Source organism: Bos taurus, chromosome 6 (assembly GCF_002263795.3).
Source record: "Bos taurus isolate L1 Dominette 01449 registration number 42190680 breed Hereford chromosome 6, ARS-UCD2.0, whole genome shotgun sequence".
NCBI lineage: Eukaryota > Metazoa > Chordata > Mammalia > Artiodactyla > Bovidae > Bos > Bos taurus.
In genome coordinates, this window is record NC_037333.1 from 58,125,737 (window position 1) to 58,144,837 (window position 19,101).

General features: G+C 41.0%; 1 protein-coding gene across 7 annotated transcripts in view; it reads left to right on the forward strand.

Annotated features, from left to right (window-relative positions):
• FAM114A1 (family with sequence similarity 114 member A1) overlaps positions 1 to 19,101 on the forward strand; it is a 64,832-nt gene that overhangs the window by 34,002 nt on the left and 11,729 nt on the right. For all 7 annotated transcript variants that reach the window (XM_059887856.1, XM_024993536.2, XM_005207897.5 and 4 more), the window contains 3 exons: positions 4,275 to 4,427; positions 11,409 to 11,532; positions 17,387 to 17,478. In XM_059887856.1, coding sequence (XP_059743839.1) covers positions 4,275 to 4,427; positions 11,409 to 11,532; positions 17,387 to 17,478 — 369 coding nt within the window. The remainder of the gene's footprint in view (positions 1 to 4,274; positions 4,428 to 11,408; positions 11,533 to 17,386; positions 17,479 to 19,101) is intronic.

Genomic DNA, 19,101 nt, shown 5'->3' on the forward strand with positions numbered 1-19,101 from the left:
TTAAATATAAATTATACATACTTAATAATTTCTTAAAGATAATTCCATTGATACCATTTGTCTAAGTCCATTCAGCTGCTATAGGAGAATACCATAGGCTGAGGTTATAAACAACGAACATTTATTTCTCAAAATTCTGGAGTCTGGCAAGTTGAAGGTCAGAACAGCAGCAGATTCAATATCTGGTTAAGGGCCTGCTTTATGATTCAGAGACTGATGTTCTCCCAGCTTCTTCACATGGTGGAAGAAGGTGGAGGAGCTCTCTGGGTTTCTTTTATAAGGACCTGAATCCTGTTTGTGAGGGGTCCACCCTTGTGATCTAATCACCTCCTGAAGGCCTCACCTCCTAATACCATCACACCAGGGATTATGTTTCAACAAAAGAATTTTGGGGAAACACAAACACTCAGTTTGCAGTACCATCATATTCTGGCTCTACCAGGTTCTAGCTCCATGACCTTGAGCAGATGACTTGACCTTGAGCAGATGACTTAACCCTTCTGTGCTTCAGATTACTCTTCTGCACACTGGGACCATCAATGCCTATTAACAGCTTTGTTGTGAGGATTACATGAGTTAGAAGAGAACCTGACTCATAGTTCTCACCCAAGAATGTTAGTTCTTATCATTGTCTTTTTTATGTGTCACGATGATAGGTAAACATGCTATCTCAATGGAATCTTAGTTTACATTTCTCTTACTATATGCAAGGTTGGACTTCTCCTGTCACACTTCCAGCTGTAAAGTTTTCCTCCTTGAGAAGTATGATATGAAGAATTTAATTTATGTTTTGCTTTACTTACAGTAGTCAATTAAATTAAAAGTAATATTTATCTTATTTTCCAAATATTGGAAACTCTAATATTATTCTAATATTGAACTTGCTCCTTCATACAGCACATGCCCAGCTCAGACCCCTAGTGTCAGTCATGCCCCTATACCTCTTCCCCCTTAAGAGTCTGACACACCAGGTCTCTCTATGTCTTACCAAAATCAAAAGCAGCAGATGCAGGATTTTATAAATTTCACAGGCAGGACAGACACGTCTTCCCATGACTTAGTGCTAGAAAGCCACAAAGGAGATATCACTGAAAACAGGAGATATCAGCTGTGGCAGCTCCTAAAAAATTTGATTTCTAGGTGATTTCTTCTTGGCTGTTCCACTGTAGGGGCTTCTCTGGTGGCTCAGGTGATAGGAAATCTGCCTGCAGTGCAGGAGACCCAGGTTCAATCCCTGGATCAGGATGATCTCCTGGAGAAAGGAATGGCTACCCACTCCAGTTTTTTTGCCTAGAGAATCCCATGAACAGAGGAGCCTGGTGGGCTACAGACTATGGGGTCACAAAGAGTCAGATATGACTGAGCAACTAACACACACTTCCATAATAACCCACATGTAACCATTGTGATATTATAGTCCTGGTAGAGACTTGGCAGAGTCAGCTAGACCATTAACCTCTTGATCTTTAAAGAAGAAAATAGATTTTGTATTAATCAGTCCATTAACATTAGATGCTATAAAAATGCAAAATAAAACAAAACCAATAATAGTAATAATAACCCAGGTATCAATGTGGCTTAGAATGAAAAGGGTTTATCTTTCATTCCTACAGTGTGAGCATTCCTGGGCAGCCCAGGGTCAAGAAGATCCCCTGGAGAAGGAAATGACTACGTACTCCAGTATTCTTGCCTGGAAAATTCCATGAACAGAGGAGCCTAGTAGACTACAGTCCATGGGGTTGCAAAGAGTCAGAGATGATTGAGTGACTTTCACTTTCTCTATATGTATAAATTGATACCCTTATATATTCAATATATATATAGAAATAAAATGTATATATATATAATGTATATACTTATATTATATATACACATCTGTACTTACATATAAACATGTTATATATGTATACATAAATTTATACATATATATAAATTTGATTATAGTCAGGAAGGAGACAGTGTGGGAGGGAAATGTGACCAAGTTCAGAAACTAAGTCTTGTGAATTTTTGGCCTAAGTTTACACTCCCACAAAGTGAAGAACTGGACCTGGTCAAGTTCCCAGATTTACCATAGTTTTTGTGGCACTGTCACAATTTTTTGTCACCTCTGCTTTCAGTGTAGTTCAGTCGCTCAGTTGTGTCTGACTCTTTGCAACCCCAGTGCACTTACTTATTAAAAAAGTAAGTAGCACTGCTCATAGAAATGTGTCACCCAAGAATACACACTTGCCATCTGCATTTGTTTGTAATTACACATCTAAAAGTGAAAGGGAAAGTCACTCAGTCATGTCCAACCCTTTGCAACCCATGGACTATATAGTCCATGGAATTCTCCAGGCCAGAATACTGGAGTAGGTAGCCATTCTCTTCTCTAGGGGATCTTCCCAGCCCAGGGATCAAACCTAGGTCTCCCACATTGCAGGCAGATTCTTTACCAGCTGAGCCACCAGGGAACACTCTAGGATACATCTCAGCATTGCACCTATGATTCACATGGCCAGTTTACACTGGATGGCCACAACATTACCCCCTTCAGCCCCCTTCCAAAGAGTAATTATTCATTCATTCAATCATTCCACAAATGCATTTTGAATGTCCACCATGTGCTATACACTGTTCTAAGCATTTGAGACCATCACTGGTTAAAATTGGAGATTTTGTTCTAATGAGGAGGGACAAAGAAACAATACACATCATCTCATATTTTAGAAGATGATGAGTGCTGTTAAAAAAAGAAAGAAAAAGTAGACCAGAAAGAAGGTAAAGAATAATACCAGCTCAGTCACGACCAACGCTTTGTGACCCCATGGACTGTAGCCCACCAGACTCCTCTCTCTGTCCGTGGGATTTCCCAGGCAAGAATACTGGACAGGGTTGCCATCTTCTTCTCCAGGGGATCTTCCTGACCTGGGGATTGAACCCACGTCTCCTGTGTCTCCTGCACTGGCAGGTGGATGCTTGGCCACTAGCACCGCCTGGGAAGCCTGGAAAGAGGGCAACCAGGAAGCAGTTTCAGTGTCACTTTGTTATTTTACTTCACCACAACCAAGCCAGTGAGATCAGTGAGGGTAGTTGGCTTTTGTGTAAGTGTTAAAAATTCCCAGAGGTGGTTTTGAAAGTTTTAAAATTCAAACCTTGTACTTATTCAGTCTTGAAAACAGACAGGAGGGTGAATTCTTTCTGTAGCCTATTGGATTTTGGGCTAACAACCTCAGGAACTGAAAAGGAGAATGAGGCTGATTGGTTTATTGACACCTAATAAAAACCAAAATCTGTTTTTTATGATCTTCCTCTTGTGGCCTTGTAGTGGCCAGTGCATTTATGGTGCTCTTCACAGGTATTAAAGAACCCTATAAACAATGTCACAGTAACCTTGATGAGGAATCAAATAAACGGTGCTTAGAGTCAAGGAAAGGAAGTGCAGGAAACTATGAGTAACTGGTCAACTTGTGTTTACTGTCTTATTATTTAATCAATAGAAACATAACTGGAGAAAAATGATCAACCTGAAGAGGAAGTCAGTTCACAGTCATTTTTCTCAAAACCAATCTAAGAATTGATAAGCTAACATTTATTTATATTAATATTTACATTTATATTAGGTATCTGGTGAGGAATATACTATGAGCTTATGTTTTATTATTTTTTTAATTGAAGATGTTTAATAACCACACACAAAAAATTTTTAAATAATTCAAATTAAATCAGATCAACTTATTTTTCCTTTGAAGTCTGCCTAGGTGTACAAGTTGCAATGAATCCTGTCACAGTAGATTGAGCTTTCCAGTGTACATTAAATTTGCTCATATAGAAAATCTGGACATTAAAAAAAATAAAATTAATCACACACACAGAAAACACTTCAGTGGAAACCACTGTTTTGCTTTCCTTCTTTTCAATCTTATTCCTGGGAGTAGAAATTTTGCTTTGTTTTGTTGTGTACATATGAACATGAAGAATTCAAAAATTAATCCAAAAAGTCATTATAGGGGAATGTGATAGTACAGTGGTTAGAGCTCCATGCTTCCATTGAAGGGAGAATGAGTTTGGTCCCTGGTCAGGGAACTAAGATTCTGCAAGCTGTGTGATGTGGTCAAAAAATAGAGAAATAAAAACTCCCCTACCTTTTTTTTAAAAAGTCGTTTTTGCAGAAATTCCAAAGTGACTAAAACCTACTCTTCACTAGTACCAAGTCAGTGTTCATCTCCCCCTACATCTTGCAGTAAATGGGGCTTTTAAGCATACATCTAGTGTACAAATGTGTGTTTGTGCAGATGTTACGGGAGGCCAAAGAGAAGGAGAAGCAGAGGCTGGCGCAGCAGCTCACAGCCGAGAGGACCGCACACTATGGGATGCTGTTCGATGAGTATCAAGGTTTGTCACACCTGGAAGCCTTGGAAATTCTGTCCAATGAAAGCGAAAGCAAGGTATGTCTGTCCTCTCGTTGGAAGTAGCATGTTCATGACTGTGTTTTCTTAAACGTGAAAGAAAATCTGTTATTAAAATACCTCATTTTTAGAGCCTCGTTTCTGTGCTGAGGTCACAATCACTTATGGCCCGATGAGCTGCTCAGGCTCCGTATTATTTCCTCTCTGTTCCTTGCCAAGCTGTTCCCTGTCAGCAGTCCCAAGAGGGCCATCCTGATACAAATCATCACTACCCCACCTCTCTGCGCAAAAGGCGTGCAGAAACCTGACTGTCGGCCCCTGGCCTGTGCCTCTCTTTGGTGCCGTGGTACCCACATCAGAGGTACTGGCCATGTCCTCATTTCTACCCGGTGGAAACAAAGCAGCTGATGTTTCTACCAGACTGCAGGGTTTAATACACTTAGTTTCACGGGTGGTGTGGTTATTTATTCACTCATTTGTTAGAATGCCTGGGCCGTGAAGGGCAGGACTGTCTTACTGGGCATTAAAGCTCTGTTTAGGGATGCTCCTGAACAGAACTCTGGGAAATTACCTCACAGCCCTGCACATTCACACCCTCGCACTGTGATCCCAGAGAAACAAAACATGAAGAGTGGAAGTCAGCAGAGCTTGTGACTTCTTTTTTATTTTTAAAAAAGGATTTATGTGGTATGCATGTCCATGTCCAAATGTGTTTTTACTTAATACGTACATGGCATTTATATAATGACTAATCTGAGCACTTCAAAACTATTGACTCATTTGATTGTGTATGTTACTCTTTTGTGTGCACCTCAGGTTGACTGTGCTCTGGGGTGTTTTTCCAACGGAGGCCACAGGGCAGTATCCTCTGGACCTCCTGTGAGAAGCCCAGTAACATTCCCTGGGGAGAGGCAGGGCCTCAGACAGGAAACTGAACTTCAAAGGAAGTTCAAGTTCCTTCCAAGGAAAGGAAGAAGGAAAAAGTGATATTTGACTCTCTCTAGGCCTCGTCTTCTCACATGTGGAATTTGGGGGGTTGAGACATTCATGAGACTCACTTTATCAGGGAAAGATGACCTCTGCCATGTAACAGGCAACCAAGAACCAAACAGGATGGACACCACCCCACCCTCCATACACACCCAAGATTTTACAGTTACAAGTTACAATGTGTTTATTTCCTTTTTAGTTATCCATCAGCCATCACTGACAGTCTTGTGGTTAAACTGTTAACCGATAATTTTTTTTTAAAGCAAAATCATGACTCATGAAGATACCTCCAAATGAACACAAATTAAAGAATTTATTTAGCTCATTAATTAAATGAAAGAACCAGTCAGATGTTATAACTGGTTCAAAGGAAGAGCCAAATAAGTACAAATTCATATAAAATAAAGCAATTTTGAAATGAATATGCAAATGGATACAAATCTGATTTTCCATAGGAGGGGAGCTTGTCCCTCCACTGGACAAAATTTGTTCCCATGTCTATAGACAAATTATTTTGCACTGCTATCAGATATCTACAATTTACAGAGTTATAAAACTGCTCCCATGGAATCAGAATCTGATAATCTGCTAAACTGATCTAGAAAATGCCATTTTCCACTGAAACACCAACTTTTCCCTACAAAAGCAGGGTTTGGGGTCAGACATGATGTGATCAAATGCCACTTGTAGCTGTAGTATGATTTTGGACCTATCTTACCTCAATCTCCTTATCTATGAAATGGGAATGATAATAATCTACTTCATAAAAGTATTAAAAAAATTAAATGAGATAATCCATGTGAAGCTAGCTGCAACTTGCCTAGTACATAATAAGCAGTCAATGAATGTTAGCTGCCATTTTATGCATATATATGAATATACATATATAATATCAATGACATTTTATTTTTTATCCATTCTTACATATTTATTTGTTGTTATTATTGAAAACATTACAGGGAAGCACATTGCCTCAAAGCTATCATGGTAGAAGAAAGACATAAGCTGCTCCCACTGTAGGTCAGGCTATAAAAGAGCCCTGGGGTCCAAACAGCCCCAAAGGACTAATGTTGCTAGGAAGGAGGATTAGTCCCTGGAGGAGGGCATTGCCCTCTGTTTGCAGACTGCTCCCACATACTTATCTCTCTTTCCCCAGCCTGGAGATTTTCATAGTTTTTCATTGTGAGAAATGCAGAGCTTTTCTTGGTTTAGTAATAATACCTGTTGTTGTTATTGTTTAGTTGCTAAGTCTTGCCCACCAGGCTCCTCTGTCCATGGGATTTCCCAGACAAGAATACTGGAGTGGGTTGCCATTTCCTTCTCCAGGGGATCTTCCCGACCCAGGGGTCAAACCTGAATCTCCTCCACTGCAGGTGGATTCTTTATGGCTGAGCCACCAGGGAAGCCCGTAATAGTACTTACTGGATGTTATAATTAATCTTTCTAAAAAATGTGGGTCAAAAACTATATAGAGATCCCCACCCTCTTAAACCTATATTGCAAAGCAATTATCTTCCAATTAAAAAATTTTTTAAAAGCTATAGGGTTTCTCCAAGGTATGAGTGTCTGGTCAGCAGGCAGCTTTCCAGCATTTAAGGATCCAGAAGCCAGGCTCTGTCCATCTCTGGCTCCTCTAATTCTATCCTAATGTTCGCAGACTTCTGGCAAGAATACAAATGGAGACCCTCCTGCGGTTGTCGGATTTAGCAAATAAAAATCAAGATGACTAATTAAATTTTAACTTTAGATAAACAATGAATACTTTTTTAGTACAAACATGTCCTGTGTAATATTTAAGATAGACACTCATACCAAGAAAACATTCGTTGTTTACCTGGAATTCAATTAGACATCTTACACTTCATCAGGTAACCCAGCACATACCACATATTTAAAAGTTAAAGAGCTTTTGGAAACAAATTGTTAAAGAAAATATTTTCTGGGACTTCCCTGGAGATTCAGTGGTTAAGACTCCATGCTTCTACTGCAGGAGGCATGGTTCAATCCCTGATTGGGGAACTAAGATCCCACGTGCCACATGGCATGGCCAGAAAAAAAAAAAGAAATTGTCATCCTTCTTTGACAAATGTACTTTCATAATGACCCAGAAGGCCAGGTTCCCATTTAGAATCTTTAGACTCCTTAAGTTTCCACGTCACCCTCCCATCTGCTCACTTCCTTTTGTCTCCACTCTCCCTGAGCTGTCTCTCACTTCAGGGAATCTCATGAGCACGTGTGAGGATGCCCCAGTTCAAGCACATACACAGCCCCTGCAGACAGCCACCTTTGTCCATTCCTTGGGCTTAGGGGTATATCGCCTGGTAGATGGTCCCTCCGTAGGGAGCACAGCCTGGGGAAGAGGTCCTTACAGACTTCAGAAGGAAACCTGCAGCCACCTGGAGAGTGATCTAGACGAGAGAGTGCGGGCTCTGGGCAGGCACGTACTCTTGCCTCTGTGGCTTCCCCTGTGTCCAAGTCTAATGTGTTGGATTTCCTTCTTCTCTAGGAACTCATTGTCTTCTTCATCCCATCAGCATGAGGAGAGAGAATATAGAGGGGAGTCCCCAGTTTTTAAAAGCTTTAACCTGGAAATGATACACATTTCCTCTGCTAACATGCCATTGGCTAAAACTTAGACAGGTGTACAGAATGATAAGGAATCTTTACTACCTACAAGACTGATACTAGGATGGCAATAGGCATGCAGTGTGGTGTACTATGACTCTTAAGGGAAAACTAATATTTTTATAGTATTTTATATACCCAATAGTTAACCAAAACACAACAAGAATCCTCAAAATGACACCCCCACACCAGACTTTCTACCCTTGTGTCCCCGACAGCACTTAGGCATGGGGGCCAAGCATATAGTCAGCATTCCATGAATATTTATTGAGGAGTGCATAGTTATTTATTATTTATTATTGGATTGAAGTAAAGATTTAATGCACATCATCTTGGCATAATGGAATGAACTAGGAAGAAGCAAGAGAGATGCTGTAATAGAAAGATGCTGACCAAAGAGTCCTTCACTAAAAAGAACCCTTCCTGGAAGATACTCAAAGCCTAAAACCCCAATGCATTCACTCCCGGGGGATGGCTACCCTCAGAATACATGGAGAAACTAAGAGGTCCCGCATGTGCATATGCATTTCCACTCAGCAGTGTACTTTGTTACCCATTTTTCTTTACTCTGAGAAAAATACTATTTAGAATTTAGATTAAGAATTTAGAATTTGAATTTAGAATTTAAAAATACTATTTAGAAAATATGCTGTTTTAAAAATAAATTAAAAAAAAAAAAAAAAGGATGCAAGAGACACTGGTTCCATCCCCGGTTGGGAAGATCCCACATGCCGCGGGGCAGCTGAGCTCATGTGCCACAATTAATGAGCCCATGCTCTGGAACCCTCGAGCCACAACTACTGAGCCCATGTGCAGCAGCTGCTGAAGCTCGCATACTTCAGGGCCTGTGCTCTGCAACAAGAGAAGCCAACACAATGAGAAGCCCATGTACCTCAACTAGAGAGTAGCCCCGCTGGCTGCAACTAGAGAAAGCCCTCACACAGCACCAGCTTCCCTAGTGGCTCAGACTGTAAAGAATCTGCATGCAGTGCTGCAGTGCAGGAGACCCCGGTTTGATCCCTGGGTTGGGAAGATCCCCTGGAGGAGGGCATGGCAACCCACTCCAGTATTCTTGCCTGGAGAATCCCCATGGACAGAGGTGCCTGGCGGACCGCAGTCCATGGGGTCGCAAAGAGTCGGGCACAACTGAGCAACTAAGCACAGCATGGCACTCACGCAGCACAACCAAAAGTAAAGTAAATTTTAAAAATCCACAACCCAAAGACTATGGCAGCTTCTCTGCTGGCTCTCCTTCCAGAGCAAGTGTTAACCTACAGAATGAGAAATTTAAAATCTTCCTACTGTATAGTCAGACTTTACTTTTTGTATGGTTCTCCATTCACTGTGATCATTTTGGAATTTCACATCGGTCTCTGGATTCACAGAGGTTGCCTGACCATCTATCCAGGTGATTTCTAAGAGTTTCTGAAAGACGGTTGCAAAAGAGGAGTTCTGAAGAACAGTGAGCAGGGAGCGTGTCAGTTCAAGCAAGATCCTCTGTGCCAGGTGATTTCTAAGAGTTTCTGAAAGACGGTTGCAAAAGAGGAGTTCTGAAGAACAGTGAGCAGGGAGCGTGTCAGTTCAAGCAAGATCCTCTGTGCGGTGTCCCTGCCTACCCTCTCACTTCCCCAAAGGGCACTGCAGCCCCTCCTTGGGGGCACCTCCCCCATTACTGCATTCACACTTCGTGTGGCTGTTGTCGGTTCACGTGGGCCTCCCTCCTTCAGACTGCAAGGTCTCTGAGAAGAAAAATATGTCTTGTTACATTTTTGTAACTCCTACACAATAAAACATCTAGCAAGTGTATTGTATGTATGTCTGTGATATACATATGTCTATTTGTTTATGTAGTTGTTTACATACCCATTTTTATTGAATTATAGTTGCTTTACAATCTTCTGTTAGTTTCAGGAATACAGCAAAGTTATTCAGTTATTCTTTCAGATTATATTCCATTATAGGTTATAACAGGATATTGAATACAACTCCCTGTGCTATATAGTAAATCTCTGTTGTGCATCTATTTTATGTGTGGTCATTTGTATCTATTAATGCCACATGCCTAATTTGTTCCTCCCTCTCTCCTTCTCCCCTTTGGTAACCATAGGTTTATTTTCTGTTTTACATATATATTTATTTTCATTATATATATAATTTATTGACCACCACAATACCTACTCTTGAGTATATCATTTAACCTTCAAAAAATCTTATGTGGTTGATGCTATTAGTTCTCACTTAGAGATAAGAGGACTGAGTCATAGAAAGGTTAAGTAAATTACCCAAAGTCACATGATTAGTAAGAATAAGAATTAGTAAGATATTAGAATCCAGGGTTGACACTGAGGTGTGTTTTTAGCCTCTTTGATGGAGCTACCACCACCATTTACTTAGCATCTGCTATGTGCATTTGTGCAATGTTCTTCACATTCATTATTTCCTTATCCTGCAAAGGATCACAGTGAAGTGTGGATCTCACTTTAAAACAGAAAACTTCCTTTGGGTGTATACCCAGAGGTAGAATTGCTGGATCATATTATAGATGTATTTTTAATTTTTTGAGGAAGCCAGAAACAATACTTCCAAGAGATATCAGCAGTCCCATGTTCATTGCAGCTCTGTTCACTATAGCCAAGACATGGAAACATCCTAAATGCCCAGAAACAAATAAATGGATTAAAAAGGGTATAATATATATACACAATGGGATATTATTCAGCCATGAGAAAGAAGAACACCCTCCCAATGACAACATGAATGGACCTTGGGCTCCTTATGCTATGTGATATAACTCAGAAAGAGGAAGACAAATGTTGTATGTTATTACTTGTATGTGGAATCTAAAAAGGTCAAACTCATAAAAAGCAGTAAAATGGTGGTTAGCCCAGGATAGGCGGGAGGATACGACTGATATTGTTTACGGGTACAAACTTGCATAAGTAGTAACTTAGCCATAGAGAACTAATGTGCAGTATTAGGAATGCAGACAGCAGTTTGGTACTATAATCACCAAGCTTGCTAAGAGACTAAAATTTTAATTGTCTCAATGATGAAAAACAAAAGATAACTATGTAATGCAATAGAGGCACAAAATATAGCTACAATGGCAATCATATTACAATATACACATCTATCAAATTAACATGTTGTACATCTTAAATTTATCTTTGACATTTGACAATGTTATCCATCAAATACATTCAATTAAAAAATGAGAAAACTGAGGCCCAAGGAGTTTATGTAACTTACCCAAAGTTACACAATTAGTAGGCAGTAAATCTAACATTCAACCTAGTGTTACCTCCCACACCACAAATCACCTGGGAGAAGTGGGCACAACTGTATGTAAACATCATTAATGAGAAGAAAAGATGACAGTTATGCTGACCTATTTCTTTTTTTCAGGTTCAGTCATTTTTAGCATCACTTGATGGAGAGAAGCTGGAGGTCTTAAAAAATGACCTAATTTCCATTAAAGACATCTTTGCAGCCAAAGTATTCGAGAATGAAGAGAATCAAGAAGTGCAAGGTAAAGAAAAATAACCAGATAAAATAGCAAGACAAACTGTTGGTGTCATCCTTATGAAGCTGCCGTTAATAAGCACAGCCCTTTAAACAGGGCAGAGGCACTAATTCAGCACTCCTCTAACAGAGCTCTCCTGCTCACTTCCCAACTCTGTGCCCCTGCTCTTGTCACAGGAGCTGCTCACACTGACCTGCAACCCTCCCTTCCTCTGGGTGGGAGCTCCTGAGTCAGGCATCTTTACTTCTCTGATGTCCAGCATGTCACAGGCACACAGCAAATGCATCTGATCGAATGATGAAAGAGCACAGTGCACTCAACAGGGGCCCTAATGGCTCGAGTTTATGCTGCAGTGTCGAATTTTTTTCTGCACGTGGAAGTCGTTGAATGTGGTTGGCGTTGATGGTGGGCAGTCTTTGAGATTTCCTTTCATATTTTTCTTCTTCCTTTTAACTTCTGTGTGTAGGAGTTAGGCTGTATTTGTAAGTGGCCTACCCTTCCCCCTGAAAGTGCAGTTCTGACAAAAGCACACAGTACCCCAGGGCCTGGAGGGTCAGGTTGTCAGTCACTGCAGTGAGCCAGATGCACCCTCCCACGATACGCTTCCAGCCAGATGATGACATGACCCAAGGAGACTAGAAGCGATCTTGTGAGAGGCGAGGCTTCCTTGAGAGGGGCCAAGATGTTTTCCAGGTTGGATGTGCTTAATGATTAGGTTGTCCATTTGGGAGCAGAATCTAGTAAAGCATTTGCTATGTACATGGAGAGTGATTGATGTCAGCACCATGCACTGCAACTGCCATCGTTTTGTGTAGGTTATGCTGAGAATTTAAGCAACCAGGGACACACAAGGCTGGCTTCTCCTAGGATCCTCTGAAGGGTCTTACATGCAACATTTTTACTACTTACTTGCTACTCAGCCTTGAACAAGGTATATAACCTTTCTGAAACTCAGTATTTTACATATACAATGGAGACAGTGATACCTATTCCCAAGGGCTACTGTAAGGATCAAATTAGATAATATATGTAAAAATGTATATTACAGTGCCTGGTACATGGAACTGCTCAGTGTTCGCTGTTCTAATTATCAGACATGCTAACACAATGCCAGGAAAATAGCAAAGATGCGATAAGCTATAGCTTTTATTTACAATTGTACTTATGATAATGTACATTCATATCATCCAGTCTCTGGAAGCATTTTGTGATACATACCTTTAAAAAGAAAGTCACTCAGTCTGTCCGACTCTTTGTGACCCCATGGACTATACAGTCCATAGAATTCTCCAGGTCAGAATACTAGAGTGGGTAGCCTTTCCCTTCTCCAGGGGATCTACCCAACCCAGGGATCAAACCCAGATCTCCCACATTGCAGGCGGATTCTTTACCAGCTGAGCCACAAGGGAAGCCTAAGAATACTGAAATGGATAACCTATCCCTTCTCCAGGGGATCTTCCTGGCCCAGGAATCATGTACCGGGGTCTCCTCCATTACAGGCAGATTCTTTACCAACTGAGCTATGAGGGAAGCCCGATACATACCTTTAATCAAAGCTCAAACACAGGAGCACAAATCCTTCAGCCTAGATGTTCAGGGCAGTATCATTCTAAGCATTTGCAAACTGTCATTTAAAAAATATCTCCCCCCTTATTCCCACATACTGACCTTCTGTGCCTTCAGTTTAATGAGATTTATGCTCATTGCATCAAGATAGAAGAATCAATTACACTGCAGCATAGAAAAAGGTCAGTATCAAAGAGACAGTTGGAGAACAACGTTTCTGAGCATTTGCGTGTTGCTATAAAGTCACAAAGGATGACAGCCTTGTCTTTGGTTTAATAATGAAGAAACTAAGACACTAGCTGTCAAAGGTCCTATGGTTTGTATTATGGACCCAAGATGAACCAATGTAGATGCCTCTTTTCCAGAGCAACAATCACCAACAAATGCAGGCTGTTTTTCTTCAGCCTCCATCCTACGGGGGGTGTCATTCAGCACAGATAAAAAGAGGATCCCTAACATCAAAGAAATATTATTGCCTGTGTAAGTTAAGGCAGCATTGCACCCCCGACAAGTACTATTTCTTGGAGAGGACACTTGATTCAAACTGTTAAATAGAAAATGTTACTTCATGTGTTGTGTTCCAGTCTTAATACAGAGCTTCAATAAATGGGGATTTTTGAATATGACCGAAAAGCAAATTGCAGTCTTGAACAGCTTGCTTAGGAAATGGTAGATTCGTCTCTCCTTAAGTGATGGAACCCTGTTACCTCCCATAATACAATATGTTCATTTTCCTAAAGGAAATCTCCAGATTATCAAAACACTACTAATTTTAATTAATTTAATAAATAGATGTCATTTAAATGCCTAAAGAAGAACCGGAGAGAAGAATAGCAGGGTTGTCATTAAATCAATCCAGGTATGATGGAGTGTTACAAACTCCAGAAAGGTGAGGGATTAACTAAAAGCTGTCAAGAACAATCTCGTCAGTGAGAGCAAGTAGACAATCCAGGAGCCAAATTCTAGGAGAAACCAGAGCTTTTTCATCATATTTTTTCTTGTAAGCACTTATGTTTCTATAATACCTCTAACACCTAAATAATTTATTTGATCGTCTCAGAAAATGTAATAAACTGTCATTTTTAGATAAATTTAATATTGGGCTCCTCTGTTTTTAATAATGTTAGCTAATGATTTGCATGTTTGTCTTTCTAGCAACATGTAATTTTATTACACTGCCATGGGTCTCTAATTTGGTTTCCCACTGTTGTAAGGAGATTTTTAAAAGCTATTTCCTCTTTTCACTGCCTTGGTGAAAAACTTCTCAGCAACATGTACAGACCAAGAATTGTAGTAATAGGTCTTCTTTGTTGCAACACTCTTTATTATCTGTATTTTTATCTACTTTCATTTTTCTCTGTGATGATTTTCCTAAAATGTTTGCTCTAAGTTATTGGTGTATTTCTCTGTTTTATGAAACAAATGCACATTTGAAAACTGGAGATACACAGAGTACATATATCCTAATATAGTATGGATTACTTTCAAATATTTTTAATCTCCCTATGTTTATATCTTTGTAGCATATAACAATATCGTTATATAAAACTTTAGTGTTTACAAAATGCTTACACATTTGTTTTATTTGGTCCTTACAATAACACTAAAAAGGAGATGGGTGGGTTTTCTTATCCTAAATTTACAGAAGAGGAAGTGGAAGCTAAGAAGCCTTGTGACTGGCCCCAGTCACAGAGCCACTAACTGCAGGAGCTAGGGAAGAACTCCAGCCTCAAGTCAGGCTCTTTCTGCCTACGCAGATGAGAAGGACCACGCAGTTGGGGAATGAGAACCTGTGGGAACTGCCCTTCTGACTTTGCCCACTTAGAGAGGGTGAGACCAAGACCTCTGACCAGCAGAGAGAGAATCTCAATTTTTGATGGAATCCCATTCGCTTTCTCTCTAATTCTCTCTTTGTAGGCCTCCAATTCTCCCTTTTTCTGCTTGTCACTAACGCCTTTCTCATCCTGGAAGGCTAGGTGCAAGCATCACCTCCTTCTGGAAGCTTTCTTAATACCCACGATCAAGCTTTGCAACAGCCTGCTCTATCTGAGCACTCGCCTTACGGATTTTTATGATTTGCTTGTATCACTTCACCATGGACAAAGACAGCCATCTCTCGACCCCAGGGCATATGCCTCCCTCTGCCGGCCACAGCTACCCTGGCCCCCATCCCTGTGACTCACTCCCCTCCTCCTCTGGGCTCTTACTCAAAAGTCACTGTCTCGGCTGCTCCCCACTGGAGATTCTTAACCCCCAGCTGTCCCTATTCCTCTTCCTTGGTTTCTTCTTCTCCATAAAGCTTCTTTCCTGACTTATATGCTTTCCATCTCTAGTATCTTTATTGATCTGCTCCCCAGTGAGAATAAGTACATAAATTCTAGGGGATGATAAACTGATACAGGCCTGGCTATCTTGACAAGCTGCTGATTAACCATTTTGTCTCTAAAACAGAAACAAAGACAGGCGGACAAGTGTTAGCTACAGAATTTCTCACACAGCTCAGGCCTCTCTGAAGCTGCCATCTTCACCCACTAACGTAAGCCAGGTATTTCCTTCTCATGGGGTTTTGAGATCATGTAGTCAGGCCAGACCAGAGAAGGCAATGGCACCCCACTCCAGTACTCTTGCCTGGAAAATCCATGGACAGAAGAGCCTGGTGGGCTGCAGTCCATGGGGTCGCTAAGAGTCGGGCACAACTGAACGACTTCACTTTCACTTTTCACTTTCATGCATTGGAGAAGGAAACGGCAACCCACTCCAGTGTTCTTGCCTGGAGAATCCCAGGGGCGGGGAAGTCTGGTGGGCTGCTGTCTCTGGGGTCACACCGAGTCGGACACGACTGAAGTGACTTAGCAGCAGCAGCAGCAGCAGTCAGGCCAGACAAATGATGCTTTTAGACTGTAACCTCTCCTCACCCCAGACTAGTGATACAACCCACAGTGGAATCAATTCTTTTATTGATTTATTTTTTATTAAGGTATAGTTGAATTACAGTGTTGTGTTAATTGCTGCTATACAGCAAAGTGACTCAGTTATATATGCATTCTTTTTCGTATTATTTTGTGTTATGGTTTATCACGGGATATGGAGTGTCTTTCCCTGTGCTGTGCAGTAGGACCTTGTTGTTAATCCATTCTATTCATATATATACCAGTTTGCATCTGCTAACTCCAAACTCCCACTCCTACCCTCTCCCACCCACCTCCGCCTTGGCAACCAGTCTATTCTCTATGTCCTTGATTTTGTTTCCATTTCACAGGTAGATTCATTTGTGTCATATTTTAGATTCCACAATAAGTGATATCATATGGTGTTTGTCTTTCTCTTTCTGACTTACTTCACTTAGTACAATAATCTCTAGTTGCATGAAATCAATTCTTTAGCACTAATCAGAAACTTTAAAAATGGCCTCAACTTGTAGATTTAAATGAGAGATAGAAGATGGTAACTTTTAAAGATCTCTCCTTTTTATTGCCCATCAATGAGATTAATTTTATTTCATGTATATGACATGCTATATAATCAATATATTAGTAAATATGGTACAACTGATTAGTAAATTATTTTTCAATAAATATTCATTTTAATCACCTGTTATGTTCCAGGCACTGTGTTAGATTCTCTGGATTCAAGAATGAGCAAAACAAATACCATCTGTACTCTCAGGTAGCTTCCAATCTGGAGGGAAGACATACCATTATGAAATATTGTATGACCAGGCAGGTCCTAGGAAACCATGAGAAGTTTCTCCAGAGATATGTTGTTATAGGTATTAAGATAAAAGTAGATGATCCACAGAGACTAATTCTGCTTGCTCAGCACTGTGGCTCTGTGGACACAAAAGGGCGCCCTGGGGTATCATTAAGGGTTGCAATGCTAAGCATAACAATACTATAAGCCTTAAATACAGTGTTGTCGCAGGGCTCTCAGGCCTGAGAAACGTCATTAATTTGTTCATGCAGTCATTCAACAAATCGCTGCTGACCGTCTATGCCTGTTATGGTATACATGGTCCCTCCCTGCCTTCATGTGCCCTTCAGTCCAGCCCGGGGGCGCCCCAGCTAGAGCTGTGAGCAGCAAGGCTTTACCAGCCCCCCACCCAGCTGCAGCCTGCTACCTCGCCACCGTGCTTGAATATCCAGGCACGGCTCATCTTCGCCCGGCAGCTGGAGGGCGAGCTGCTGCCACCCCCCACTTGTACTCTGACCGCAGGCTGTAAGTTTGGGGGAGCTGCCACATTCTGCAGGATGAAAAATAAATCATGCTTCTTACTTCTGTCATTTTCTATTTCCAGGCATAGAAGAAAACAAAGAAGAGTTTGCTAGCATGCTTACAGAGCTTCTCTTTGAGTTACATGTTGCAGCCACACCTGACAAACTCAATAAGGTCAGCCCCATCTGAGTCTGAATGTTTGTTTGTTTGTTTAAAAAGGTCTTGGTTGTAAAATTCCAGAGATTCACCTGAAATAGAAAAACCCCCAAGCCCCAAATGGCACGTGGTGCGAGAGGAGTCCCAGGCCAGCAATTAAGATTTGATGAGGCAACATCAGGAAATGTAACTGTTAAGAACATGCTAGACTGTGTGATGAGACCTGCATTTTAGTTGCAGCTTCACTGGTGTGATCTTGAACAAGTCACTTCTCCACAAAATAGGATTTTATTCAAAGCAGGGTTATCTCCAGCCTACGGGAGGAAAGAGGCTGAATTGCCAAAGGGCTTTTGCAAGTTCCATCTCCTTTCGCCTCGAAAGTGACATGCCAGAATCAGACAGAGAAAGCACACCAGCCAGAGCCAGGTCACCCACATGACCCTTCCCACTGGAAAGCTGGTGCCTCGTCCTGTCTAAGATCTAAGGCCATCCGGGCTTTCACGGTCTGGCTTCCTCTGATAGTAACACAGGATGTTTTGCAAGTTCGTACAGGTCTTGCTATAGCATTTCTTAATGAGGTCACTGAGCATTAATTACTTAAAATGGCGTCATTTCCCCCCTTCTCTCTCTCTTTCTTTTTCTTCTTTTTAACAATGAGTGATTGACACGGGTCCTCACTCATCAAGGTGAGTGAGGAAAGGGCAGACTGAGGCAGGGAGGTGCAGAGATGAGTAATTCTTTATCTCTGATAGAGGTCACCAATTCTGGCAGGTCAGTGACTTGAACACAGTGGGGAAATTGCCTCATTCATCTCCGTGCAGCAGCTGCCACTGCTCAGACAGTGTGTGTGTGGTGCCTCCAAGGTCTCACTGGTTTACTTACATAGTCAGGTAAACCTTTGTCCCTAAAAGAGGACACACCAAGGGTAGTTTTGTTGGATTTTGTCTCCCCAGATCTTCTCCCAGTTAACTTTCCATCAACACTCTGTGTTATGTGTTTGACGTGCAAGCTTTCAAATGAGAAGTCAGTTTCACACAAGTTCAGATAAAACTTAAGCAAACAGCTTAAACTGCAATGCAAAAGCTAGTGAGTCTGCCCTTTGAAAATCCAGGGAATAATACATAGGGAAGGTGGTTTCTGCTTGGTCAATAACTTTAAAGGCCACATGTTGCTCAAATTGCACTCATGTGAAATGAAATTAATCAAAGTTCTCTCCTCCCCCACCACCACCCTGAGGTCAGAAGACCTGGCATGGCTGGAGAGGAGCAGAGCCATCCTTCATCTTCCCAGTGTGATACATGATTAGGTTCATGAAACACTGAGGGCTTCATGAAACATGGCAGAAGAAGAGATTTGCTTTAGCAATGACCCTGGCTAAATTTCATTTATGTATATATATTTGTATGTATATATTCTATCGTGCTTTTATAGTTGGTCAGGAAAAGTGAAAAATATACTATGGCTTTTCCACAGTGACTATCTGAATATCATTTTAGAATGCTTTCCAAAACTTTCTCTGGCCCTGCGGTATTATCTGCATACATTCTTTCTATTATGTCCCTTTTCTTACTGTATTTTACCAGAAAGCAACAACAAGGTGTTTTTAAGGAGGTTGAATAATTGCCCCACCACTCTTTAAAC